Source organism: Pleurodeles waltl, chromosome 3_1 (assembly GCF_031143425.1).
Source record: "Pleurodeles waltl isolate 20211129_DDA chromosome 3_1, aPleWal1.hap1.20221129, whole genome shotgun sequence".
Taxonomy (NCBI): Eukaryota; Metazoa; Chordata; class Amphibia; order Caudata; family Salamandridae; genus Pleurodeles; species Pleurodeles waltl.
The window spans coordinates 237138364-237165906 of NC_090440.1; the positions used below are offsets into that span (position 1 = coordinate 237138364).

The 27543-nt window shown below is 41.9% G+C and overlaps 1 protein-coding gene across 3 annotated transcripts in view; it reads left to right on the forward strand.

Annotated features, from left to right (window-relative positions):
* Window positions 1–27543, forward strand: part of CSNK1G1 (casein kinase 1 gamma 1) — a 434750-nt gene that overhangs the window by 241013 nt on the left and 166194 nt on the right. For all 3 annotated transcript variants that reach the window (XM_069222304.1, XM_069222303.1, XM_069222306.1), the window contains 2 exons: window positions 11298–11367; window positions 24559–24710. In XM_069222304.1, the coding sequence (XP_069078405.1) occupies window positions 11298–11367; window positions 24559–24710 (222 nt within the window). The remainder of the gene's footprint in view (window positions 1–11297; window positions 11368–24558; window positions 24711–27543) is intronic.

Genomic DNA, 27543 nt, shown 5'->3' on the forward strand with positions numbered 1-27543 from the left:
ATGGTTATTGCATAGAATTTCGCCAATTCCCTCCAAACGTCCCAACCGAAAACAAACACACAATATGTCAAAACAACATATAGATCTTCTAGGACTAGAAGTTCAAGCATTGCTACAAAAGGACGCAATAGAATTAGTTCCAATTCAACAGAAAAACACAGGAGTTTACTCACTGTACTTTCTAATACCCAAAAAGGACAAAACTCTGAGACCAATACTAGATCTCAGAACACTAAATACCTACATCAAATCAGACCACTTTCACATGGTCATGTTACAAGACGTAATCCCACTGCTCAAACAGCAAGACTACATGACACCATTAGATCTAAAAGATGCGTATTTCCATATACCAATATATCCTTCACACAGGAAATACCTAAGGTTCGTATTCCAAGGAATACATTACCAATTCAAAGTGTTGCCATTCGGAATAACAACTGCGCCAAGAGTTTTTACAAAATGCCTGGCAGTAGTAGCTGCACATATCAGAAGGCAGCAAATACATGTGTTCCCGTACTTAGATGACTGGTTAATCAAAACCAACACACTAAGACAATGTTCACAGCACACAAACTACGTCATACAGACCCTTCACAGGCTAGGTTTCTCGATCAACTACGCAAAGTCACACCTTTTGCCGTGTCAAACACAGCAATACTTAGGAGCGACAATCAACACAGCAAAAGGGATTGCCATTCCAAGTCCACAAAGGGTTCAAACATTTCACAAGGTAATACAGGCCATGTATCCAACACAAAAGATACAAGTCAAAATGGTAATGAAACTCCTAGGCATGATGTCTTCATGCATAGCCATTGTCCCAAACGCAAGATTGCACATGCGGCCCTTACAACAGTGCCTAGCATCACAATGGTCACAAGCACAGGGTCAACTTCTAGATCTGGTGTTGATAGACCGCCAAACATACATCTCGCTTCTATGGTGGAACAGTACAAATTTAAACCGAGGGCGGCCTTTCCAAGACCCAGTGCCACAATACGTCATAACGACTGATGCTTCCATGACAGGGTGGGGAGCACACCTCAATCAACACAGCATCCAAGGACAATGGGACATACATCAGAGGCAGTTTCACATAAATCACTTAGAACTGTTAGCAGTATTTCTAGCGCTAAAAGCATTTCAACCCATAATAACCCAAAAATACATTCTTGTCAAAACAGACAACATGACAACAATGTATTATCTTAACAAACAAGGAGGGACACACTCGACACAGTTGTGCCTCCTAACACAAAAAATATGGCATTGGCGATTCACAACCACATTCGCCTAATAGCACAATTTATTCCAGGGATTCAGAACCAGTTGGCAGACAATCTCTCTCGAGATCACCAACAAACCCACGAATGGGAAATTCACCCCCAAATACTAAACAATTACTTTCAAATTTGGGGAACACCTCAAATAGATCTATTTGCAACAAAAGAAAACTCAAAATGCCAAAACTTCGCATCCAGGTACCCACAAGATCAATCCCAAGGCAATGCTCTATGGATGAACTGGTCAGGGATATTTGCGTACGCTTTTCCACCTCTCCCTCTCCTTCCATATCTAGTAAACAGGTTGAGTCAAAACAAACTCATACTAATAGCACCAACATGGGCAAGGCAACCTTGGTACACAACACTACTAGACCTTTCAGTAGTACCTCATTTCAAACTACCCAACAGACCAGATCTGTTAACACAACACAAACAACAGATCAGACATCCAAATCCAGCATCGTGGAATCTAGCAATTTGGCTCCTGAAATCCTAGAATTCGGGCACTTAGACCTCACACAGGAATATATGGAGGTCATAAAACAAGCTAGAAAACCTAACACTAGACACTGCTATGCAAATAAGTGGAAAAGATTTGTTTATTACTGCCATAATAATCAAATTCAACCTTTACACGCATCTGCAAAAGAAATAGTAGGATACTTACTACATTTGCAAAAATCTAACCTAGCTTTCTCTTCCATTAAAATACATCTTACGGCAATTTCTGCTTACCTACAAATTATGCACTCAATTTCATTGTTTAGGATACCAGTCATAAAGGCGTTTATGGAAGGCCTAAAGAGAATTATACCACCAAGAACACCACCAGTTTCTTCATGGAACCTCAACATTGTCCTAACACGACTCATGGGACCACCTTTTGAGCCCATGCACTCTTGTGAAATGCAATACTTAACGTGGAAAGTTGCATTTTTAATTGCCATCACATCTCTAAGAAGAGTGAGTGAGATTCAAGCATTTACCATTCAAGAACCATTTATTCAAATACACAAAAATAGAGTTGTTCTACGGACCAATCCTAAATTTTTACCAAAAGTAATTTCACCGTTCCACCTAAATCAAACGGTAGAATTACCAGTGTTCTTCCCACAACCAGATTCTGTAGCCGAAAGAGCACTACATACATTAGACATCAAAAGAGCACTAATGTACTACATTGACAGAACAAAACTAATTCGAAAGACAAAACAATTATTTGTCGCCTTTCAAAAACCTCATACAGGAAATCCAATTTCAAAACAAGGCATTGCTAGATGGATAGTTAGGTGCATTCAAACCTGCTATCTTAAAGCTAAAAGAGAACTGCCTATTACACCAAAGGCACACTCAACCAGAAAGAAAGGTGCTACCATGGCCTTTCTAGGAAATATTCCAATGAACGAAATATGTAAGGCGGCAACATGGTCTACGCCTCATACATTTTCCAAGCACTACTGTGTAGATGTGCTAACTGCACAACAAGCAACAGTAGGTGAAGCTGTATTAAGAACATTATTTCAAACTACTTCAACTCCTACAGGCTGAACCACCGCTTTTGGGGAGATAACTGCTTACTAGTCTATGCACAGCATGTGTATCTGCAGCTACACATGCCATCGAACGGAAAATGTCACTTGGCATTAGTCGCTGCAGATTCACATGCGCCCACCTGCCTCCCCGGGAGCCTGTAGCCGTTTAGAAGTAGATCTTAAACATTTGTACATTTGAAATATATTACTTAAAACTTTATTATGTACATACGCATTCACTCCATTGCATGGGCACTATTACTAGCATACACAACTCCTACCTCACCCTCTGCGGGCAAAACAATCTAAGATGGAGTCGACGCCCATGCGCAATGGACTCGAAATGGGAGGAGTCCCTCGGTCTCGTGACTCGAAAAGACTTCTTTGAAGAAAAACAACTTGTAACACTCCGAGCCCAACACCAGATGGCGGACTGTGCACAGCATGTGAATCTGCAGCGACTAATGCCACGAACAGATGTACACTGGGTAAGTGACATTTTCCATATATATCTCTCCACCCACCTTCGCCTCCTGGTGCTGGCCAGCCGTGGATGTTTTTATCCAGATTGATAGAACCCCAGATGGACTTTCCGAACCAGAAGAAATCACAGCTTTAGAGAAGGTAACAAACCCTGGAAAAAACAGACTGCAGATATCAAATTGTTAAATTAATAGCACACCATTCTAGGTCCACCAATTTAGAAATTAGTCATGTCACATTCCAAGATATTAATTTAAAATAGGGAACCAGGGGCTACACAGGTGCTGCTCCAGGAGTCAAGTCAAAGCCAACAGCTGATTGTATCCCAGTGGTCTTGGGTGATGCTGGAAGAGCTTTTGGGATGGTACACACAGTGGGGCTAGGGAAGATTAATTAATCAAAGCCTATAAAAGGCTCACGGTTTGCAAAGGCACATTGTTGGTTGCTGCTAACGAGTCAATCTAACCCATCAAGTGTCTCAAACATATTACAGGTAGGGATTGCACATGAGTTAACTTTCCTAGGTGCAGGTGGGCAAGATAGGACAGGGATAAGGCACTGTTGCTGGAACTGGCTAGTTACTGACGGGATTATCACAGGTCTGTAAAAATACCCTAGAAGGAGTGTCCCAATTCCACTATTGGGCTCATACATGCTACTGGTCCTTCAAGGCAAGACGAAGCGGGCCAGGAAAGGAAGCCCAAAGTTAATAATAATACAATCCCCTTCACAATCCACCCTACCAGATCCCAGCCAAGCTACCTGCCTAATAAGCAGAATGTTATGTGCTTGTGATAGGGGGAAGTCTCTATGCTTTATGAGCCAATCCAATATTTTATTAAACAGCACATCATAGGGCTCTTTCTGGTCAACATGTAGCTTTGACACTATACTTAAAATTACAGCATATGGGCATTATGCTGGTGGTAAATCAATTCTAGGTAACCTGCGTGCCCTGACTCTATTGCCTAGATTTATATCTTCCCTAGGCAAAGGTTTTCTATCGTGTTCTGCTGCCTTATTCTGTTTCAAAAGACCCTGGTTGGAAGATGAAGAAGGGGGAGGAGCAACCAAGCCTGTTGGGACAGATGTTGGCTGGGGATCATTTGTGGTGGAGGCTCCGACAGACTGGTTAAGATTCACTGGCAGTATACTAGTGGCTGCTTGTAAATCTCCAACCTGGCCCTTAATAATAGCCCTACTATCAGCCCTGCTGCTATTGTCACCCACTGTAATACCAGCGCCCTTTATATGGGACAAATCAATCTCTATGGAGTCAAGTCGAGCAACCAGTGGGCTAAGCTTAGCTCTAAGGTCTTTGGCTGCATCCCTATAATTAATTGGTCACCAGGCTTCCATACCGAAGCCAATTTACTTTTCTATAGCATCAAGGCGAGCCATTAAAGGGCTGATTTCGGCTCTGAGCAAATCCTTAATATTATCCATACAAGCTATAATAATTTGATCAATCCACCCTCATTTTAATGAGCAATGAGGGGACCTCATTCAAGGACCCAACAAAATCAATAGCTTTGCTCATTTTTGATAGGGGAGCTACACTAGTTTGTGGGGTTACCGGCCTTGCTTTCTTATCCTGCCCTCTATGTTTACCAGAAGGGCTTGAACCGACTATCCCTGAGTTAGATACCATTACACCGTTTCTAATTGTGAGGGGTCTTCAGACAGTGGTGATTGAACCTGTGAGGGAGAGCAAGATATTGTGGCGTTCTTCAGCCCTGGTGACTTTCCTGACTGAAGAGAAAGGCAACGTTCCGTTAGTTGTATCTCTGTGCTGAGCTTGCCCTATGGAGCATCTTATCAATTGAGGTAGCCTTAACAGGTGGCTAAGTAATTGGTCGACTGTCCACGGTTTTCCTCTTGCCCATCACTACACCCTATCAGGAAGCATATTACAAACCGAAAACAATCAAGGAGCAGAATGCCCTGCTTTTGGGCCAAGTTAAATTGTGTATAGGTCAATCGAGGGCATGGACAAGCAAATAATCAAGTGAAAAATCAGGGAAGAAAGTGGTTGACAATGGGTTTTGGGGTTATAATAGAATATCCACAATAGATACATAGTAAGTATAGAACATTTATGGTACGTGAAAGTTCTTCAAGGGTCCCCAGCCCACACATTAGGGGAATAACCAATTAAAAAAAAAAATAATAATCCTTGGTGCAAGCCCAAAATACGGGATCGGCAACAAAGGGGGAGTAAATACTGTCAGGTTCCCAAAAACTTCTCAGATCTTTGGGAGCCGCTCACACACATCATTGGTGGCTTTCAATAAGACTTGCTGACTGCAATTCACACGACCTCTCACCCTCAGAGCCTGCTCAACTATAAAACTACATATCAAACACAGCGAGCCTGTAGACCAAGTTGGGGGGTGGGGAGGGGTGATGGTAGCGGCCTGGCCGTGTTCAACAGCAGTCCCGCGCAGACAGGTCCGCTCTTTGCCTGGACACACACCCCAGCGCATCCAGCGGGCCGGGGAATTCAGTTTCTGGAGCATCTGGGTGCGATGATGCAGCCTCCACCGCATGCAGTACTGGGATGTGTGGTCTGCCTCCCACCAGCTACCACCAATGTCTCCAACGCAGCAGGGCTGGGGAATTCACCAATGTCCAGTCATAAAGCATATTGTGGTAAATCAAGATGTCTTTCCAGATGAAATAAAGAGGTTAGAGGCGTGTAGTTCACGAGGAGGCTTTATTCCAGTAAACAGAGGTCCCATCCAGCCAAGATCCAACTGCCTGCATCCACCTCCCCAAGCTCTCTCTCATGACCTCAGCCCTGACATCACATGGTTCTATTCCACTCCCAAGAGTTCTATATTCCTATGCATACTACACACCTCACCCCCCTTAACAAACAAAAGAAAAAAAACAATATATACAAAGGAGAACAAAAATAAAAAAAATAAAGAAAACAAAATAAGATTAAACACCCAAACAGTTAATTAAACATGTTACATTTGAGAACCACCACTCGATTGAGATTCCACATCTTGGAATCTTCTGTTCTTACCGCATTTTTAAATAACTTCACCACTTTTACAGGTTTGGATTTATATGTACCTCTGCCTTTGTTAACCGGGCCGCGAATAAGTACCCAATCTCCTACCTTAACTTTGGTTACTTGTGCTGATTTCTTTGAGTCAAAACATCTCTTCCTAGCTTCTATTTTCTTTCGTTCACACTCTCTCCCATTATCATCTGACACAACCACCCCTGACCTCGACTCCATGACGTTCACCCAACTGGGAGCTACTAAGGTATTCGGGTGTCTGGCTCTAAGTAATTCAAAAGGCGTCTTCCACGTGGTAGAGTGTGGGGAAACCCTGTGTGCCTCAACCCTTTTAATTACTTCTTTTTGCCAATTCATATCATTATCTTTGGCCAACACTATTGTTTCTTTCAACACCCTGTTGAAACACTCTACCATGCCATTGGTTTCTGGATGGTAAAGCGCACATTTCTTGTGCCGTATGGCGCAGTCTGCTAAAAATCGTTCCATCTCCCTGGACACCAACTGTACCCCATTGTCAGTGAGGATAGATTTTGGAAAGCCTTCTCTCCCAAACACCTCCTTCAGAAAATCAATAACATGCCTCGTCTCAATACCTCTGGTAAACTTGATCTCCGGCCACCTTGAAAAGACATCTATTAGCACCAGGAGATATACGTCCACACCCGCTCCACGAATGGGCCCCAGAATGTCCAATGCAACTTCTTCCCAGGGTTGAGTGGGGCGTTCTCTAATTTCCATGGGTTGAACCTTGGGCTTGACTGTTTTCTCACTCATTACGCATTGCAAGCACTCCCTAATTGTCCTCTCCACCTGCCTGTCCATTCCTGGCCACCAATATGTCAATCGCAAACGCCCTTTGGTTTTGGAAATTCCTTGATGACCCGAGTGGGCAAGAGAAATAAGCTCCTGTCTTAAGCGTGGTAGGAGGAACTAGCCTTGTACCCCTAAACAGTAGGCCACCTCTGTTTGACAATTCCCCCCTTACGTGCCAAAACTTCTGTGTCCCCACACTCCCATCATTTTTGTTTTGCCAATCTTTCTCTAACAAGGAAAGCACTTCTACCACTGAACTATCCAAGGCGCATTCTCTCCTCCATCTCTCTTCTGTCACCACATTGTCATCAAAACCACTCCCTCCTATTTCACATACTGCTTCACCGTCTAAATCATCATCACTCCCTTCTCTTTCTTGAACAACACCTGTAGACTGTACCAACCTTGATAATGTGTCAGCAACCATGGTCTGCGCTCCAGGAATGTATTTCACTTCAAAATCAAAATCCTGTAGCGATATCACCCACTTTGTGATCCTGCTTGATATCGCATCAACCCCTTTCCTCTTATATATCTCACAAAGTGGTTTATGATCTGTCCTGACTTCAAATTTGCTGCCCCACAATACATTTTTAAGTTTCTTTACCGCCCAATGTACTGCCAATGCTTCTTTCTCTATAACCGAGTAATTCAGCTCAGCATTTTTAAGAGCTCGTGACAAAAACAAAACCACTTCCTCAGACTTATGGTTACCTTGCTGAAGCACAGCCCCAAGGCCTTTCGCACTGGCGTCAGTAATCAGAACTGAAGGGAGATTAGGATTGAAATTTCTCAGTTTAGGAGCACTAACTAACTTCTCCTTGATCTCTCTGAATTCTCTTTCACACTCTTTGCACCACACAAATTCCACACCTTTTCGCAACAATTTTCTCATAGTCACACAAATTTCTACAAAATGCTTGATAAACTTCCCATAGTACTCAGCCATTCCAATAAACTTCATAAGTTCCTCCTTATTTGAAGGAGATTGTAAATTCTTAATGGTATCTACTAACTCTCTCTTCGGTGATATGCCTTCTCCAGTGACCGTATGACCTAAGTATTCAATGGAGTCCCTTTCGAATTTACACTTCTCCATTTTTATGGTTAGGCCACACTCTCCCAGCCTCATCAATACTCTAAATACTCTCTCTTCATGTTCAGCATCATCATTCCCAAATACTAAAACATCATCTTGATATATTCTTACACCCTCAAAACCCTTCAAAACTCTTTCCAACATTCTTTGAAAGACTGACGCTGCAGATATTAAGCCGAATGGCAACCTTGTGTATCTAAATGTTCCAAATGGAGTCACAAAGGCAATAAGGTTTTTAGATTCTTCAGTTAGTCTGATTTGATGATATGCCGATGTTAAGTCTATGGTGGAGAAAACCTTTGCTCCTTGTAGCAACATCAACATGTCTGAGATGTTCGGTAGGGGATATCTATCCACTATTCCGTTTTTGTTCAGTTCTCTTAAGTCCACACACAAGCGTAGACTGCTATTCGCTTTCCTGGCTGCAACAACTGGTGCCAACCATTCAGTTCCTTCAACTTCCTCAATAATCCCTTCTTTCCGAAGTCTCTCCAGTTCTACCTTCATTTCTTTACGCAAGGCCACCGGTACACCACGAACTTTGCTACACACCGGCTTTGCTCCCTCCTTGAGGTGTATATGATGTGAATAGTTCCGAAGACACCCTAATTTATTTTGAAACACGAAAGGAACCTTCAATTTTAGTTTCTCCACAAAGTCATTGTCTTTTGTGATTTGCTGGCCAAAAGACTCATCATGTTCCTTAATCTCGTTTACCCCATCTTGATCTTCACGGGAGGATCACTAGTAGGATCAAGTATCACCCCAAGTTCTTTCTGATGAAACTCAGAACACTGTCTCCTTTTTTTGATACATAGATCTTTGCATTGGTAAGTTTATGTTTGAATTCCAGTAAGCCCCTAAAGTACCCATGCAGTTTAATAAGTTCTCCACCATATGTATGAGGAGTGATATCAGGTTTGAATAGCTTGACTTTGTTTAAGAGTTTTCCTACGTAGAACTCCTTTGATATGATGGTAATCTTAGCTCCAGAGTCGAAAGGAACCTTAGTTCTTTCACCATCTACCAGAATTTCATCAATGGGTCCTCGCCTCCCACTCCAGACTTGGAGAATAATTTGGCCACACTCAAAATCATCTCCATCCATGGTGTTTAAATCATCATTAACTTCATAGATGCCTCCTTTCCCACTTTTGGTCCTGCAGACACTGACAAAGGGACTTTTCTTTTTGCACAAATTACATGCTAACTTAATGGCAGGGCAGTTTCTATCATTCGCCATGTGGCCCTGCTTGCCACAACGAAAACATTTCCCTTGAAAGCTTTTCTGTTCCTTTCTGTAATTTTGTTTCAGATAGATTTCTTGTTTGTCCCCATGACTCTTGATGAGATGCACAGTGTCACATTTGTTTTCCTCTTTCTTTATCGCCTCAACACATTTGAGGGAATGTTCAATTTTCTTTGCCAGTACTACAACCTCATCTAATGTCGGATCATCCTCTTGCCAAATCTCCTCTCTGACCTTCTCTATGTTGCAGCCCAGCATAAACTGATCCCTGATTCTCTCATCCAAGAGTGATCCAAATTTGTACGATGATGCCAGTTTCCTTAAAGCTGTAACATAACTCTCCACAGTTTCACATTCTTCTTGGTTTCTCCTGCCAAAGTGGTATCTTTCGAGTATGGTGCTGACCTTTGGAAGATAATGTCTATCCAACTTTTCTATGCAAGTCTCATATTTATTTAGGTTCTCGTCAAATATGTCTGGAAGATTGTCAAAAACTTCCTGACCCTCTGAACCTAAACAATGCAACAATAATGCAGTTTTCCTTTCAACGCTAAGTGATGCACCACACACCTTTGCGTACCTCTCAAAAACTTTCTTCCATTTTTGCCACTTTATGGGAGGTTCTCCTGGCATAGCCAAAAAAAACGACGGTGCAATGACATTCTGCATAATTACGTGTTCCAAATGTGTAAACACAAAAAAAATTCCACTCTTATGTCTCTAAATCTCCTTTGTTTTTTTTTGTTGTTTTTTTTAAGTCGCGGTCTATTTTAGAGTGGTAAATAGTTGTGCCGCAGTGTGTAAACACCAAATCAGCCGACGTGCGGCTTTAGAGTGGTAAATAGTTGGCAGGAAACCTCCGGTTCTCTGTTTATTGTGCTTATTTATAAGCTGAACTGCTTCATCCAAGCGTCTCTGCTAAATTGCGGCTTGAAACAGCTGACGCGCGGTGCGTGCGTGTCTCAGCTTCTGTTCAGCTTTCATAGCAACGCACACGAGGCTCATACGCGCTTCCGCTGTACAGTTTATATGGAAACGTGCACGCGGCTCAGCTGATCAGCTTAATTGAAGCGCACGCGGCGAGCCGGCGCGCGTGATACTTCTTTTGAAAAACAACAAATACGGGGCGTTCAGAGCTAAGCGAAATGAAACTGGGATAAACAAAAGTTATTTTTTTTTTAATAACGAAAGTCACCTTTTCCTGTTTCCTCTTCTTGTATTTCCGACTCAAAGTCCTTTGTTGAGACCTCCGTGTAACCGGACCGAATAGATGACGAGGCAGAGCTAAAAACACTGGTATCCTACCCTTGTCGCCAGTGTGGTAAATCAAGATGTCTTTCCAGATGAAATAAAGAGGTTAGAGGCTTGTAGTTCACGAGGAGGCTTTATTCCAGTAAACAGAGGTCCCATCCAGCCAAGATCCAACTGCCTGCATCCACCTCCCCAAGCTCTCATATGACCTAAGCCCTGACATCACATGGTTCTATTCCACTCCCTAGAGTTCTATATTCCTATGCATACTTAACATATGCCTACAAAAGAGGGAAATAGCTATACCTGTACATATTATATACAACACTAATCCTTAGTAATGTCCTCTGCCGCTTGTTCTTAAGTAGAAATAATCATGTAATAAATAACATTTTATGACGTTCTGTGTGGTATTGCAAGCAGCACCAATGAGTAGTCTTTCCCATACCCTGCTCACACTAACTACGTTTTTTGTGTTTTAGATGTCCAAGTGAGAGCTATATGTTCAGAAATCGGTATTTACTTTTGTTTGTTTGGTTTGCAGGAACCAATCAAGTCCCGAGCCCCTCAACTTCATTTGGAGTACAGGTTTTACAAACAACTGGGAAATGCAGGTAAACGTTCATTGTTGCATATAGTTTTTGGTAATAAATTGACCACAAATTGAAGATGTGTTTTTGTAGATATTTTTTTCTCTGTTTTCGGTGATTGCCACCACTTTGTGGTTAAGGGAGAAAAGCTTATTCTAACGAATTTTGTAAACGGTGAATGTGTCAAAATGTTGACGTTCAAACCTTCCAAAGCATGATGGCTCCAACCGCATTTGCATATGGTTTTTGCTAAGTCTTAGCTACATGGGATGGATGGTGTTGGTGGAGTCTCACTTTGGTTGATTAGAGCATGAATATTCCTGTTTTCTAGTTGAGAGTTAATGAGTCTGTTTTTGCGGATGCAGAAATTCAGTTTGATCTGTGTCAAACGTGATTCCAAGCACAGTTTCCTGGATATATGTTGTTTGTGTGCATATAATAAAGCTGCCATTGTGAATATGGGGCCTAATACTGTTTAGACTAACAGTTGATTCCACCATTGACATCCAATTGTTTCTGATTTCCTTTGCGGTCCCCTCCCCCGCCCCTTCCTGATCTATACAATTGCCTTTTGCATCTCCGGAGCATACTGTAATGATCTATCCTCATCCCTGTAATGGTCCCAAAACACAACTGCATTTTACCAGACTAGGATCTATGACTTATTTGCCTCACCTCATGCTAATTCCTTTAAGGCTTATTATAACAGACACAGAAAACGGGCGAAACTTTTCCTTATTGTAAGATTTGATCAAATTCTGGAAAAATACTTTAGATTCAACACATGTTAACTGTGTACAGGTACAGGGTATTGTGGGTAGCAGATACCACCCACACTAATTTCCATTGATTGCCCTGAGCTGTTGCTGGTCTTTGTAATCCAAAAGTGTGCTGATGCAGTCTTGACCAATCATTTGGTGCAATGTGAGCCAAAGGTTATTACTGGCCATCTCCTTTGTTTGTCCCATGTTGCACTTACCATTATGGAATGAGGGAGCAGAGGGTGATGCTTAACAAAAGACGTGCCCATACAAAAGCTTTGGGTCGTTCTGTTCAGCACAGTTACATTAGGGGAGTTCAGAGAACCATTCTTCTCTCTCTTAACTTTGCAGCTGCAGTGAGCGCAGGTGGCAGTTGCTGATTCTGCTAAAGTTGTAGAGTCAAGACAACACAGTTGACACAAAGCAGTGGTAGTTTGACCTGTCTTCATTGTGTAACATGCCGTGCGGTCTTGATTATAAGCCAGTAAAACAGTTAAAGGACATCAGTTTGCATTGTTTTAACCCCTTTGCTGTCAGGCCTTTTCCCCCTCAGGTGCCAAACCCTTTTTTTTGGCTATTTGGGGCAGTTTGCGCTTAGGCCCTCATAACGTTTTGTCCACATAAGTTACTCACACCAAATTGGCATCCTTTTTTTTCCCAACATCCTAGGTATTCTAGAGGTACCCAGAGTTTGAGGGCTCCCCTGGAGGAGACCAAGAAATAAGGCAAAATACAGCGAAAATTTAGTTTAAAAAAAAAAAAAAAAAAGGGGCTGCAGAAGAAAGCACATGTTTTTCCCCCTGAAAATGGCATCAACACAGGGTTTGCGATGCAAATCACCATCTTCCCAGCTTTCAGGAACAGACACACTTAAATCAGAAAACCAAATTTGTCAACACAATTTTGGCATTGTACTGGGACATACCTCTTTTTTACTATTTTTTTTGTGCTTTCAGCCTCCTTCCAGTTAGTGACAGAAATGGGTGTGAAACCAATGCTGGTTTCCAGACAGCTGAACATTTCTGAAAAGGAGACAACATTCTGAAGTAATCAAGGGGTCGTCATTTGTGTAGATCCTTCAAGGTTTTCCTACAGATAGTAATAGCTAAAATAAAAAATATTGAAATAGAGGTGAAAAATTAGGCATTGCACTCCATGTTTTCTTCTATTACTTTTTCCATCTATGGCAGATTTTTTTAAAGCAATATACCGTTACGTCTGCTGGATTCTTCTGGTTGCGAGGATATATAGGGCTTATAGATTCATCAAGAACCCTAGGTACCCAGAGCCAATAAAGGAGCGGCACTTTGCAATGGGTTTTCATTGTATACTGGGTATACAACAATTCATTTGGTGAAATATAAAGAGTGAAAAATAGGTATCAAGGAAACCTTTGTATTTCCAAAATGGGCGCAAGATAAGGTGTTGAGAAGCAGCAGTTATTTGCACATCTCTGAATTCCGGGGTCCCCATACTAGCATGTGAATTATAGGGCATTTCTCAAATAGTAGTCTTTTTTTTACACACACTCGTACATTTGGAAGGAAAAATGTAGAGCAATAACAATTGCTCTTCTATTCTTCTAATGGTACCTCACTTGCGTGGGTAGGCCTAATGCCTGCAACAAGAAACGCCCCAAAACGCAACATGGACACATCACATTTTTACATTGACAACTGATGTGTTTTTTGCAAAGTGCCTAGCTGTGGATTTTGGTCTCTAGCTCAGCTGGCACCTAGGCAAACCTGTGCATTTTTGTAAACTAGACACCTAGGGGAATCCTGGATGGGGGTGATTTGTGGCACTCACTAGGCTGCTACCCAGAATTCTTTGCAAACCTCAAAATTTGGCACCAAAAAAAACTTTTTCCTCACATTTTGGTGATAGAAAGTCTAGAATCTAATAGGAGCCACACATTTCCTTCCACCCAGCACTCCCCCAAGTCTCCCAATAACAATGGTACCTCACTTGTGTGGATAGGCCTATTGCCCACAGCAGGAAATGTCCCACAACACAACATGGACACATCACGTTTTCTCAAAGAAAACTGACCTGTTTTTTGCAAGGTGCCTAGCTGTGGATTTTGGCCTCTAGCTCATCAGGCACCTAAGAAAACCTAGCAAACCTGGACATTTCTGAAAACTATACTAGACACCTTGGAGAGCCCAGGATGGGGTAACTTGTGGCACTCTCAGCATGTTCTGTTACCCAGGGTCCTTAGCAAACCTGAAAATTTGGCAAAAAAACATTTTCCTCACATTTCGGTGCTGCAAAGTTCTGGAATCTGAGGGGAGCCACAAACCTCCTTCCACCCAGCATTCCCCTACATCTCCTGATAAAAATGGTACCTCACTTGTGTGGGTAGGCCTAGTGCCCATGACAGGAAAGCCTACCAAACCCAGACATTTGTGAAAACTAGACACCTGAGGGAGTCCAGGGAGGTGTGACTTACGGGGATCCCCCAGTGTTTTCTTACCCAGAATCCTCAGCAAAACTCAAATTTAGCTTAAAAAAAATGACGTTTCTGTGTGGGATCACCGCACTGGCACAATGTTCCCCTCAGTCTCCCCAAAAAAATTATACCTGGGCCAAGTGCCTGTGACAGGGAAGAGCCAAAAACATGTCGAAATTGAGGGGGAAGCAACGCGGGTCCAAAAGGGCAGTTTGAAAAAAAAATGTTTTTAGGCTGACAAGTGGGGCAGGATTTTTATTGGTATAGATGCGACAATGTTGAGTGGTAGGACTTGGATTCCTGCAGATTCCGGAAGGTTCCATCACAAAAATGTTGGGAAAATGTGTGATTTCAAGCAGAGTTGGAGGTTTGCAGGGCATTGTGGGTAAGAAAATGGTGCTGGGTGCATGTGAAGCACACCACCCTGGACTCACCCAGATGTTTAGTTTTCCGATGTGTCTCGGTCTTGTAGATTTTTCTACATGGCAGCGTCCCAAAGTCCAAAAATCGCTAAGCGATCGGGCTGCAGGAATGCTCAGAGAGACATGAAAAGGACACGATAAGCCTTTCCTTTCCATACCTCCCTGACCTCCCCTGCCCCCGTACCGAGGAGGAGAGCTGCAGCATGTATTATGCCACCCTACGGGGGACCCCTTACCTAGCACATGCACACGGCCTTTGCAGCTTGTGTGTGGTGGTGGGGAGAAAAAGGCAAAGTCGACATGGCACCCCTCTCAGGGTGCCATGCCCACAAACCACTGCCTATGGCATAGGTAACCCACCCCTCTAGCAGGCCTTACCCACTATATGGTCTGGGAGTTTGTCATTACGAACTCCATAGCTCCATAATGGCTTCACTGAATGCTGGGAAGTTTGATATCAAACTTCAAAGCACAATAAACCCACACTGATGCCAGTGTGGGATTTATTGAGAAATTCACCCAGAGGGCATCTTGGAGATCTCCCCTGTATGTTAGCCAAACTGCTAGTGCAGGACTGACCAGTCTGTGCCAGCCTGCCACTTCCAGATGAGTGTCTGATCACATGGGGTAAGAGCCTTTGTGCTCTGTGGCCAGAAACAAAGCCTGTCCTGGGTGGAGGTGCTTAACACCTCCTTGATGCAGGAACTCTAACACCTGGCGGTGAGCCTCAAATGCTCCAGCCTCTTGTTACAGCGCCCCAGGGCACCCCAGCTAGTGGAGCTGCCCCCGACAAAGCCCCAATTTTGGCAGCAAGTCCGGCAGGAAAATTAGGGAAAACAGGGAGGAGTGACTATCTCAGCTAGGACCACCTCTAAGCTGTCCAAAGCTGAGATGAGGAACCCCTTCCTGCAGAATTATCCATCTTTATTTGGAGGACAGGGACCAATAGGGTTAGGTTTGTGTCCCCCTTCCCAAAGGGAGTGGCTACAAGAAGGGTGTAGCCACCCTCAGGGACAGTAGCCATTGGCTGCTGCCCTCTGACTCCTGTAACACCTCTAAAACCAGGATTTAAGCCTCACAAGAAAGGATGACTGCTAAGCTGAAACCCCAGCAGAGATGAAGGACGACGCAAACTTACTTGGCCCCAGCCCTACCGGCCTGTCTTGTGCTTCAAAGAACCTGCAACAAGAAAGCGACGCATCCTTTGGGACCAGTGACCTCGGCCAGGCTCCAGAGGACTGCCCTGCATCACAAAGGACCAAGAACTCTCATGGACAAGCGGCACTGTCCAAGAAGAAACTACAACTAAGGACTCCAGAACCTCCCCGGATCCGCGAATCCTGACCACTCTGCACCCGACACCAGCGGCCTGTGTCCAGGTGGCCCAACCGGCCAAAGAGTATCCCCAGGCGATTCAGAGCAAGTGCCCACCCTGGGTTAACCTCTCCTGCCCCTCACGGCGACACCTGCCGTGAGAATCTAGAGCCTCCCCCTGACCGCAAAAGCTCTGGATGAAGATATCCGACGCCTAAAGGTACAGTGCACCCGCAGCCCCCAGGCCTTTGAGAACCCGACCACTGGTGCAGCAATGTTCAGCAGGCTGCCCTCCTACTTATCCAGCCTGTGGTTTTCCCAAAACTACCCTCTGGACCCAGCCTTCAGCATCTAAGTGACCCCCGGGGTCCCCTCATAGGAAAGCATTGGGAGCCAGAAGCTCTGTTTGTACCCTGCACCTGGCCACCCCTGTGTCACTGAGGGTGCGTGTTTGGTGCGTACTTGTGCAACACCCTCCTTCCCCCGCACCCACCGATGCTCCTGTAAATCCCTCAGGACGGCCCTCCAAAGACGTGGATACTTACCTGCCAGCAGATCTGAAACAGAGAGCCCATGTTAAGGTTGCCTCAATTTTGACCTCTGCACCTGGCCGGACCCATGGGTGTTTGGGGTTAACTTGAACCCCAACCTGTGGACTTCCTAACCCTCGGAGACTGGAACTGTAAGTCAAGTACTTAGCTGTAAATCGCACTAACACCACCCCTCATCCGTGCATTTTCAGGTAATTCAAGTCCTTGTGATGCCAATCAAAATTGAATTATATGTAAAAATTTCAGAAATAGGTAAATGCAAAGGTAGCTCAGACAGTCCACACTGCCCAGCCTCCGATAATACAAAGAGACGAAAGCTTGGGCAGCACTGATATGGTTGATGGCCCAGTAAAAAAAATGGAGAAAAAAATAATAAAATATCTTTAAACGCCCTTAATAAATTAGAACCATGCATTTATTTCTGCAGTGAAACCAGGTATAAAAAATGTAAATACTAAATTGCTGTTTTAAAATTGGAAGCAGCACTTCTAAGAAATGTAGAGAAGACTTGGAGACCAAAATATACATCTCATGACCAAATTAATTTTCTGAAATAGAAGGAAATATACCTATCTCAGCAGATTTGCAAAAAAACAGTACATTAACAAGATCCAGTCAGCAACAATGATACCATGGGAACTTGTTAAATCTCTTTTAAGGTTAGCCTCCCCTAATGCAAAGTGGAATGTTGAGCCTCCTCAGTTGATGTGATTGAGAGCTTATCTTGATTTTTGATTGACTTGGTAAGAAAGATCTCTGAGAAATTTCCTAACACCTTGATATCAGTCACATGTCTATTGCTTCTTTTGTTGGTGGTGTTATAGCAAAAAGTAAGAAGTTGAGAAATCACTTAAATGTCAGTCAGTCAAAAAAAAAATTATGGGGCATAAGCCTTAAAAGTATAAAAACAATAAGATTTACAATTACATATTACATTAACACACAGAGTTCTTAGATCATTCTAATTCTTATTAACCAACTCTAGTTGCATAATTAATTTGAATAAAAATCAAGTTCTTACAGTTCCTGAAAGTGCAGCCTGCCAACTTAAATTATACCACATACAGTTCTGATTAGACTCTGGTCCTTGCGATCTCCTAAGTGCAATTTCCCATTTTGGAATGCTCCACATTTTATTTCTTGCCTTGTTATGCGTAGCGAGGTTATCTAAAATACCATCAACCAATATCATTTTAGAATAAACAAGCTGTTCTTTCCTTTTACTTCCTCCATAATTCAAGTTCTTATAGGTTCATAAAGTGCAACATGCCAACCAATTTATCCCCTATACAGCTCTGAAAGAGCTCCATCCTTACTTTATCATAAAGTGCATTTTTTCAATAAAAAGTGCTCTCCATATTATTTCTTGCCTTCTCCTAGCATAGAAAATTTCCTAAAATACCATCAACCGATATAATAGTAATCAATTATAACATTTAAAACTCTACATTCCGCATTATACCCTACCTTCTATCAACCCCTATAAAATCTGAATATTTCCCTTCTTAAGTCGTTTAAAAATAGGGCCAGTGCACAGGTTACATTTAAAAATCTCATATCAATAAGTAGCCTCAGCGCTTGGTCCGGATTAGTAATATTCATTTAAATGAGTTTCATGATGGTACCAAGTAGCCTGGGATCACCTTTGTACAGTACTCAGTGATGGGCAGGACCTGTAGAAGACATGTCTTATGTGAGTCTAAGAGGCTTAACCATTATAACTATCATATCTTCAGAAAACTTATCAAGAGTTGACTCTTTCCTACATAGCCCACCATACTCAAACAGCAATGTACTGCATATCCCTGTGTATGTGAACATTTAAAATTTGATTATATAGCTACAACTAGATATGTGTATTTCTGTGTACAAATATGTATAATTGTTTTCTTAAAATATATACACTCACATAAGGTCTGATTAACAAATGTATATATTATTAATGGTTAAGTATATATTCTATGCTGATTTGATGCTTATGAGGCTGTTTTATCTATCACAGTAGGTAAATATTATCTTAACTATTTATCTACAAGCATTTCTTTATTGAAATATGGAGGAAAAGATAAACATGTTATAAAAAGTACACCAATAATTTACCTTCAAATACTGCAACACTTGAAAGTCTGTTTATACAATACAACACTAAATCTCAATGTGTTTATACAACTTTAAATGTCTGTATATCATCTCCCTTATACATATTCCTTTTATCTATATATTACATTAGCTCTACTGTACAAGAGAAAAAAACAAAGTGAATAAAATACTCTTCCCAATGCAATACTCTCTCCCCCATACATCTCTCAATCTGTCCTCTATCTCCACGCCCTGTGTCATCCCAAACCTCATCTTACTACTATGATCTCCCAATTAGCACTTTCTGGATTCTTCCCTCTTCTATCCCTCCATTATTCAGTTCAGCCCAACGAACACTCACATGTCCACCACTCATATTTGCCTCTACTAATATTATACTCATATTCCATATACTAATCCACAACTAATCCTTTTGGGTATCTGAGTGGCATTGCTACTCACCGAAAAGCGCTTTGACGCCTCGTCAGGGGTAGTAACTGCTATATAAAGACAGTTACAATACAATTAGCACTTGTAATTTCCTTTTGGTGTTGGTTCTAATGTTTTTTTGTCTAGAAACAACAATACTTTAGGGAAAATCTAGCTTCCTCTTTCTTCCACTAGCGGAAGTATCAGTAATGATGACTTGGTTGATACCTACTAAGATAAGATATATATGCACATTCAACTCGAAATACACTTCTTCCTGCAGCAGTGAAAATCAAAGCACTGCTCTGAGGATTTTCACCAGATGATAGTTCTGTTCTAAATTTTCGTTCCCTGCCTTGACCCCTCGCCTCTATTTTTTGGTTGACGTCTCTGGCTTGGTAGTGGTCTCTGACATTGCTAGCTAAGTTAAATGAGAGAGGGTGGCTGACAGGAGGAGGACTAATGGGTAAAAAGGACTTTATTGCAAGAGAAGCAAAGTATTGGAGATAGAAGGTAGAATTACTGATGCAGTAGAAAGACAGACAAGCTAGGGAAAGATGTAAGATGAAGAGAAAAAGGTGAGCTGGCCAGAAAGAAGGACAAAAGTAAATAGTTGAAGTGGTATGTAGAGAGATAGTTCTGGTAGGTAGGTAGCAAGAGATTGGAACTCAGGGGTAGAGTGGTGGGGTAGCAGGAGAAATTTAAAGGAAAGGTAAAGGGTGCGTTAGGGAGAGAAAGGTAGAAACAGATGAGATGGGCGATACATAAAGATAGGGGTAGGGGGAGAAGGTGGGTTGAAGTAGAGATTGAGGTGCAGAGAAGGAGGAAGTAACAATAGAGTGGAAAAAGTAACAATAGGAAATGTAAAGAGGTTAGGTCGAGGAAAAAAAGCACAGGACAGTTGGAGAGGCAATGTTGCAATCAAATAATGAGGTTAATTGAGAGGTTAAGTAGAGATAGATGAGGAAACTGAGTGATGTAAAGAGAGAAATGAGGTAGAGAGGTGAGGTAGAATGGCGAGGTAGAGAGAGGGCTGTGGAATAGGTTGAAACAGGTTGAAATAGGTGACGTACAGAGAGATGGAGAAAGGTGAGGTAAGAAATGAGCTTGAGGGAGGTGATACAAATTTAGAAGAGCTAAAGGGAGCTGAGATTAAGGCAGAGCAAGAGGTGCAGCAAGAGGGATGACAACTAGAACTGAAATTGTAATATGTTGTAGAGAGAGTTGCAGAGGTTGGCTCTAAGTGTGGTAGAGGTGAGTTTAGGAAAGCGGTAAACAGGTGGGTAGAGAAGTAAATTGAGAGAAGTGAGGTGAACATCGGTAGAATAGACAATTGAGATAGAAAAGGGAAGATATAGAATTTATTAGAAAGCGGAATAAAGCGAAAGGATGAGTCAGAATAGGTGTGGTGAAGTAAGGAGGTAGACCGAAGAATGAAAGATTAAGAGCATCCATGCCCAGCTTTCAAATTGAACAAAAAATGTTTTGTATGCACCTCTGCAGGACTTCTAACTAGCCCATTCACTTTGCATGGAGGCCCTTGGTAGCCAGGGACCCTGGGCAATAGCATAGCAACTATGCTATGGGCACTAGTGCAAGAATAGAAAATGGCACCTCTTCTCACTCTTATAATAGCAACAATACATATAATTGGGGTGCAGAGTCCATCACTTCTCTGCGCCATGATGCCACTCCTCTGTTGCACCTTTGATAGCTCTACTCCTTTAGTATGTGTGGTGTGTGTGAGAGAACAATGGAGAGCAGACTTTGTAAATGTTGGCTATGCAAGGTGCAATACTTAAGAAGCTCTGACTAGGTAGCCAGACTTACTGTTTGCAAACAAAAACCTTTCTGGTGAAAAAATGTATGTCAGCAGGTCATGGTAGTGCGGGAGGTGAAATTTTTTCAACTTGGGCCATCGGTAAGTAACGGCATTAATTAAACACAAAAATAAAGTTACAGCTGCAGAATATGAACTGCACCATAGTTCTTTTACACTGCGGGGCAATGTCATGTCACTCCCGCATATCAAGTGTGTGGTGTCTATTTGTGTCAAAGTACACTGCAAAGCGTGTCATGTTGCGCTCTCCCTCGTGTGCTGCTTGCTTTTTCTTTTGTGCTTCTACCCGCAAACTCCCCTGACCCTGTGCTTGAATTTATCTATCTCATGCTCTTCCCCCTGCAGCCGTGTTGCTCGCCCTCATTTGCTGCTTTCCCTCTCTGTGCTTAGACCCCCATCCCCAGGGCTCTGTGTTTTTCTTTCCATTGTGTGTTTCTGCCCCTGCATGGCTCTCTGCCTTGTATGCTGCTTTGCCCCTCCTCCTCGAATGCTGCTTTGCCCCTCCTCCTCACACTTTTCTCCAGTATATCCCAGGTCCCCACCAGACTGTTTTTTTTATTGGTGATTAATTTTATCTGCCATCTTGTGCATTAAAAAAAAAAAAAAAAAAAGCATTGGCCAAGCCAATAGGTCTGGGTTATGAATGCACTGTCAAGCTAGACATAAGAATCGATGTAGGCTAATGACTGCCCTCCTCCCATCTGTGGTGCTGCCATAGAAAAACACCATAAATCATCTAGTTATCTAAGATACTTAATTAGCATTAAAATGTCATGTTTGTGCCCCTGAAAGTTCAACCTCAGGCAGCTGGATACATAAAATGATCACACCTGTGGGGACGGCAAGCACTTTTTTGTGGAAGCACACAACTTTTGCCCAGTCAGAACATGTACTCTGGACCCCCAACATGTGGGTGGTGCCAAAGCCCCTCTCTAGTGATATTCACTTAAGTTTTGGGCAACAGCTACACTGTCAAGTTAGAGCATTATTAAAACAAGCATTGGAAATGCCAATAGTTTCGGCTTATTAATGCACTACAAAACTAGACATCAATACCCATGTAGGTCGTTAATCAACATGGATTTGGAGGTCTGGCTTGACAGTGCGACTGTCCCCTGGCCTTTTAACCTATTCTAGTATTAATATTCAGTTCTTTGCTTCCACCCAAATATATATCTATTTACATGCTATTTACTTGTATGCTTCACATTACCATACATCGTTCCTTTAAAGCCAAACATACCAGCATTGCCAATGCTTGTTTTATATTTTGGACACTTTGTTCTTACACCTTTAAAAAAAAATAAAAAAAATATTCTCCACAAAAAGCTTCTAGGCTAAAATACCGTACCTTTTCCCACATGTTGAGGATTCTAAAAGTAACAAGTGTGGATTTTTGCAATTTTCAAAAGGGCAGTCAAGCATTCCATTTAGTCAGATTACACCTATTTGAAGTTTGTGGGTTAAAAGAGACACGAAAAACGTGGGTGAAACCGGAAAGCTGAGCATTTTTGAAGAGTAGACAAAAATATTGAGTTTCACAGTGGGTCATTTGTGTAGTTCTCTGTTTTTCCAAAGAGACTAATCACTGAAATCGAAACCCAATCAAAGTAGGGTAGTTAAAATTAGAAATAGGTGACAATGTTTTCATTTGTAAAACTTTTTTTTTTGTCCCAGTTGCCATTTTACAAACTGATCTGATAGTTTGTTGGTTGTCCAAAATTATGCACTATACCTAGAGCCATCAACAGATCTGCTGCCTAATAATTTTTTCAAGGTGAAATCTAATTAATACAAAATGGGTACGGAGGTAAGCTCTGTATATTTTTAATGTGCCTGAGCATCTGACTTTATGAATAGTGGTTATGTGCTCAATTCTGACTTTGGGGTTATTCATAATATCGAGATTAAGAGGGCTGTTTGCAAAATGTGTTCTTTCCTCCACACTGACTTACATTTGAAAGCCAAAAATGGATTGAAATGTAATAGATAATAACAAATGTCCTACTAGTTTGTGCTTCCACACATCTGTTGATTAAAATGGTAATCATCATACGACCAGAAAACCCCAAAATGCAGCATGGAGAAAAAAGGTTTTTCTTTGGGATTTCAGCCTTTCTGGCAATCTGCAATATATGGGGCCCAATCTCAACTGGGCACTCTGTAAGACCTACCAGCCCCAGCTATTTCTGAAAAGTAGAGACACTGAGTACAGGGCAGTTCTGCATTCTAGAGAGATTCACAAAAGGCGTACGACCCTGCGTTCCTCACTTCTTCCGTTTAAAACAATGCCATAATTATTTGGATGGGCCTATCACCTGGATTTAACTGGTCAAAACTTGGACTATGTGAAGTCAGTGTGCCCTTCACATGGTTACAGTTTTGGTATGCAAACTGGTAGTAATGCAGGGTAGTAAGACTTTGACCACTGGCTGTAAGTGACCCTAATTAGCTGCACATGGCACAGACGTGCTCAGCGCACCTCATTTTGGGGAAAAAAGTGTTCTCTGTAAATTCTGACCATTTGTGCTAGAAGGGATCTCACAAGCATCTGTGGTCACTTGCAATACAGAGTTCCTGGGACGTGCAAGGAGTAGGTGTCCCCAGGATAGTCCCAAGGATTGCAGATTTGGGAGTAAGTGCATCAGTTGGTGGTTGTGGGGCAGAAAGACTGTATGGCTTTTAGGGATGGAGGGTATGGCCCTATGCCTGGATGGGCCAGCCCTCATCCCACTTTTTTACATAATAAAGAGCAACCCTGGTGTATTCAAGTGGGTTTTCTTCCCTCTCCCCATCCCACCCAAGCCAGAGTGGGTAGATTTAGAGAACCATCTGGCCTGTCACATGGGGGGCAGAAAAACTTTCCAGTGCCATGCAGGGTGAGGGGAGCCGTTTCCCAAGACAATCATGCCTTGGTACCTCTCACAACACTATAAAAAACAGTGGCAACTAGTGGGTAGAGATAGCTTGGGGATCACACTCCTATGGCAATTTTCCTCAAACAGGAATCTACTAGAGAGAGGTATAATTGTAAAGGGGGGCATTCTCTCTTTCCAGAATTATCACTCCTACGGTGATCTGTGCTCGGGCACTGAGATGCCTCTGAGCACTAATCACAGATTTATCAACCCTCATTTCATATCTAAGTAGGATGATGTATTAGTGCTCTGCTTTCACGTTCTGTGTGGATTCAGTTGTTTGGCTTCAGCAGACTGAATTGTTTAATGATCAGTACTGGAATTACTCATAAAATCAGAGTGATGCATATGTCATACTTCTCCACCATACATCGATGTTTTTTTTCATGAATATATAGTTGCACTAACATTACTCTCAGCTTTGTAATTAATTTCCCATCTCGTTTCAGCGGATGGCCTCCCCCAGGTTTTTTATTTCGGCCCATGTGGGAAGTACAATGCCATGGTGCTCGAGTTGCTTGGCCCAAGCTTGGAAGATTTGTTTGACCTCTGTGACAGAACGTTTACCTTGAAGACTGTGTTAATGATAGCCATCCAACTGGTGAGTAAGGGCTTTCTGGTACTTCCTAACCGCAATCTTTTCACACCGGGTTTGACAACTCTGCATTCAAGTTTCTGGTGGAGTCTTGCTTCAAAGGCAAGGCCTTTGAAGCTTTTTGATGCGTTTTCTTTAGTTTCTCTGTTTTCCCTCTAATCTCTTGTAACAAGTTGGGGTGTTTGACCTGTCTGGTGTAGCTTCAGGATGTTCCGATGGAGTAATAGCAATATAATAAATAACGTTAAAAAAAAAAAAAAAGAATTAAAACACATAGACAAAGTAGGATAAACTATCAAAACCCATGCGGCATGTGAATACTAATCTTTTAAAGGTTCTAAACCATTCGGTGTGAAACGTTTGACGGAAAAACAAATTAAAGCCCCCATGCTAAATGGAAAAGACTTCAGACTGAGGCAGGGCAGGATAGGTGGAAGGCCATGTACTTACTGATGTCATCCTGTTTGGCTTAATTCACAAGTTCAGTGCACACAGTGGTTCAATTCTATAGATGCTAGTAATAGAGGAGCTAGACATGAATGTACCATATGTTTAGGACCTACAACAGTAGGGTACTCCACACTAAAGATCTATACATTGATAATACAATGCTAGGGCTTTTAAACCGAGTAATTTATATCTGAAGAATGATAGGCATAGATACCATTTTGTTGTAGTCTTTTCTAAGAACAGCAACATGTACAGTACCTACAAATAAAAAGGATTCCATATTGAAGGTTTAACTGAAGGCTATGCTTTTGGCAAAAACAATAACGTACGAAACTGACTGAAAATCCTACCAGTCGGGCAACTTAAAATTAACGAAAGATGTAGCAGATTTTCTAAACACAGCCGGTTCATAATTTTAATTTATGAATAGCATTCTTGGCTGTAAGCTCCATTTTCTGCTCCCAAACCTAGAAAAACCTAGAACAGCAGGCTACATATTAATCGTCCATGAAAGATGAAAGTGCCAAATGCCTAGAGATATTCAAATGTCTTTTTAAAACATTTCTAAAAGCAGCCTCATTTTCTTCCATCCTCAGCAGCGGGGGAAGCTGATTCCACTTCCTAGTTTCTAAAACAAAGAAGGATCTTCAGCCTCTGGTGCTTAATCTAAAATTTGGAATGTGAAGATCAGCACTGGTTGATCTTAAAATTCTTTGAGTACTGTAATATATGACATTTTTGGCCTGTCTGGTGAAAGGCTTTGAAAAATACAGCCATGGATTAAAATAAAATAAGTTTAGGTACTGGTAGCTAATGAGCTCTAAACCCTTCTGCTATGGAGGTCCTACGACGAAGCTTGAGCGCTAGTCTTTTATCAGCATTTTGTCCAACTTGTAATTTATTAATTACATATTTTGGGATGCTTAAGTAGAGACTGTTAGAATAATGAATTCTGGAAGTCAGGGCATGGACCACCTTCTTCCTAGCTGCTAAATTGAGAAACGCAAACTTTTAAAACGCTTTATCAAGCGAAAAGCAAGTTCTAGACACCATCAGAATTTGAAAACAAAAGGATAGATCACTGTCAAATTTGACACCTAGGTTCCTAGCTTCAGTCACTGGAGGGAGGGGCTGGTGTGTCCATCAGGCCACCAGTCCAAAGCCAAAAACAGATTCATCTTCCCAAACGGGAGAATTTCTGTTTTTTCCGTGTTACACTTCAGATAAATGCTTTCCATCAGTCTGATAATTTAGGTAAAACAGTTGTTGAAATGTAATTTAGAGCCTAAAGAATTATTACCCACGCACAAGATCAACTGTGAATCATCTGTGTACGGCACTGTAGTGATTCCAAAGGGTTCAATGAAAGATCAAAGGGTCTACAAAAATATTTAATAATGTTGGATTTGGAGAAGAGCCTTGTGTGACCCAATGCTTGAGATTTCTCTCCTGAAATAAATTGACTGACCGTAACAGCCTGCCTTCTATTAGAAAGGAATGATTGAAAGCATGACCAAGCCAGGCTGCACATTTCCATGTTATAGAGGCAGTGTAATAATAAGACGTGATACTGTATCAAATGCAGCAGACAAAAATCAAGAAGAATAAAAATATCGCGTTACCATTATCCAACATAGTTTTTTATCGATTCAGACACTTCAAGAAAAGCAGTTCCTGTAGAGTGAAGAGGCCTGAAGTCTGATTGCACAGGCTGTAGAAGCTTGCACCTTTCTAAATGGTCAACTAGTTGTGCACTTACTAACTAATCAAGCTTTTTTTGCTGGTATTGGTAGCAAAGTGATAGGTTTGAAATTAGTTAAAATATTGAGGTCCGCTGGAGACCTCACGTGACCAATTTCCAGATGTATAACACTGCAGCCTATGCTAAATACGAATGGTAAATCTTGTTCAAAATAAGATTGATAATATTGATGACCTTCCTAAAAAGTGCCTTGGGACAAAGATCTCTTTTTGGGCCAGATTTGCAGAACTGAATGGCACATTCGGGTTAATGTAGAGGAATTGGTTGAAACTCAGTAAGTGAAATATTAGAGCAAGGAAGGGAAGCAAATAAAATGTTTCATCGCCACCGCCTCACCCTTCTTAACAAAAATTGCTTGAATCGATTCAAGCTTCTGTTTGAAGAATTCAGACAGGCTATCGCATAGGGTTGAGAAGACAGATTACCACAGGCTTTAGGATGCAGAAAACCCTTTGTAATCTGAAAAACCTTCTTTAGCTGCATTGTTTTGGCTTAACTTATCAAATTGCGATACATTTTTTATGGCTAACATATAAGCCACATTGTCTCCAAGATCTCCATTTTCTTTCAAGTTTTTTACAGGCCAATCTCTCCTTGGAGAAGGAGGATGAAAAACAAGGGGCTGGA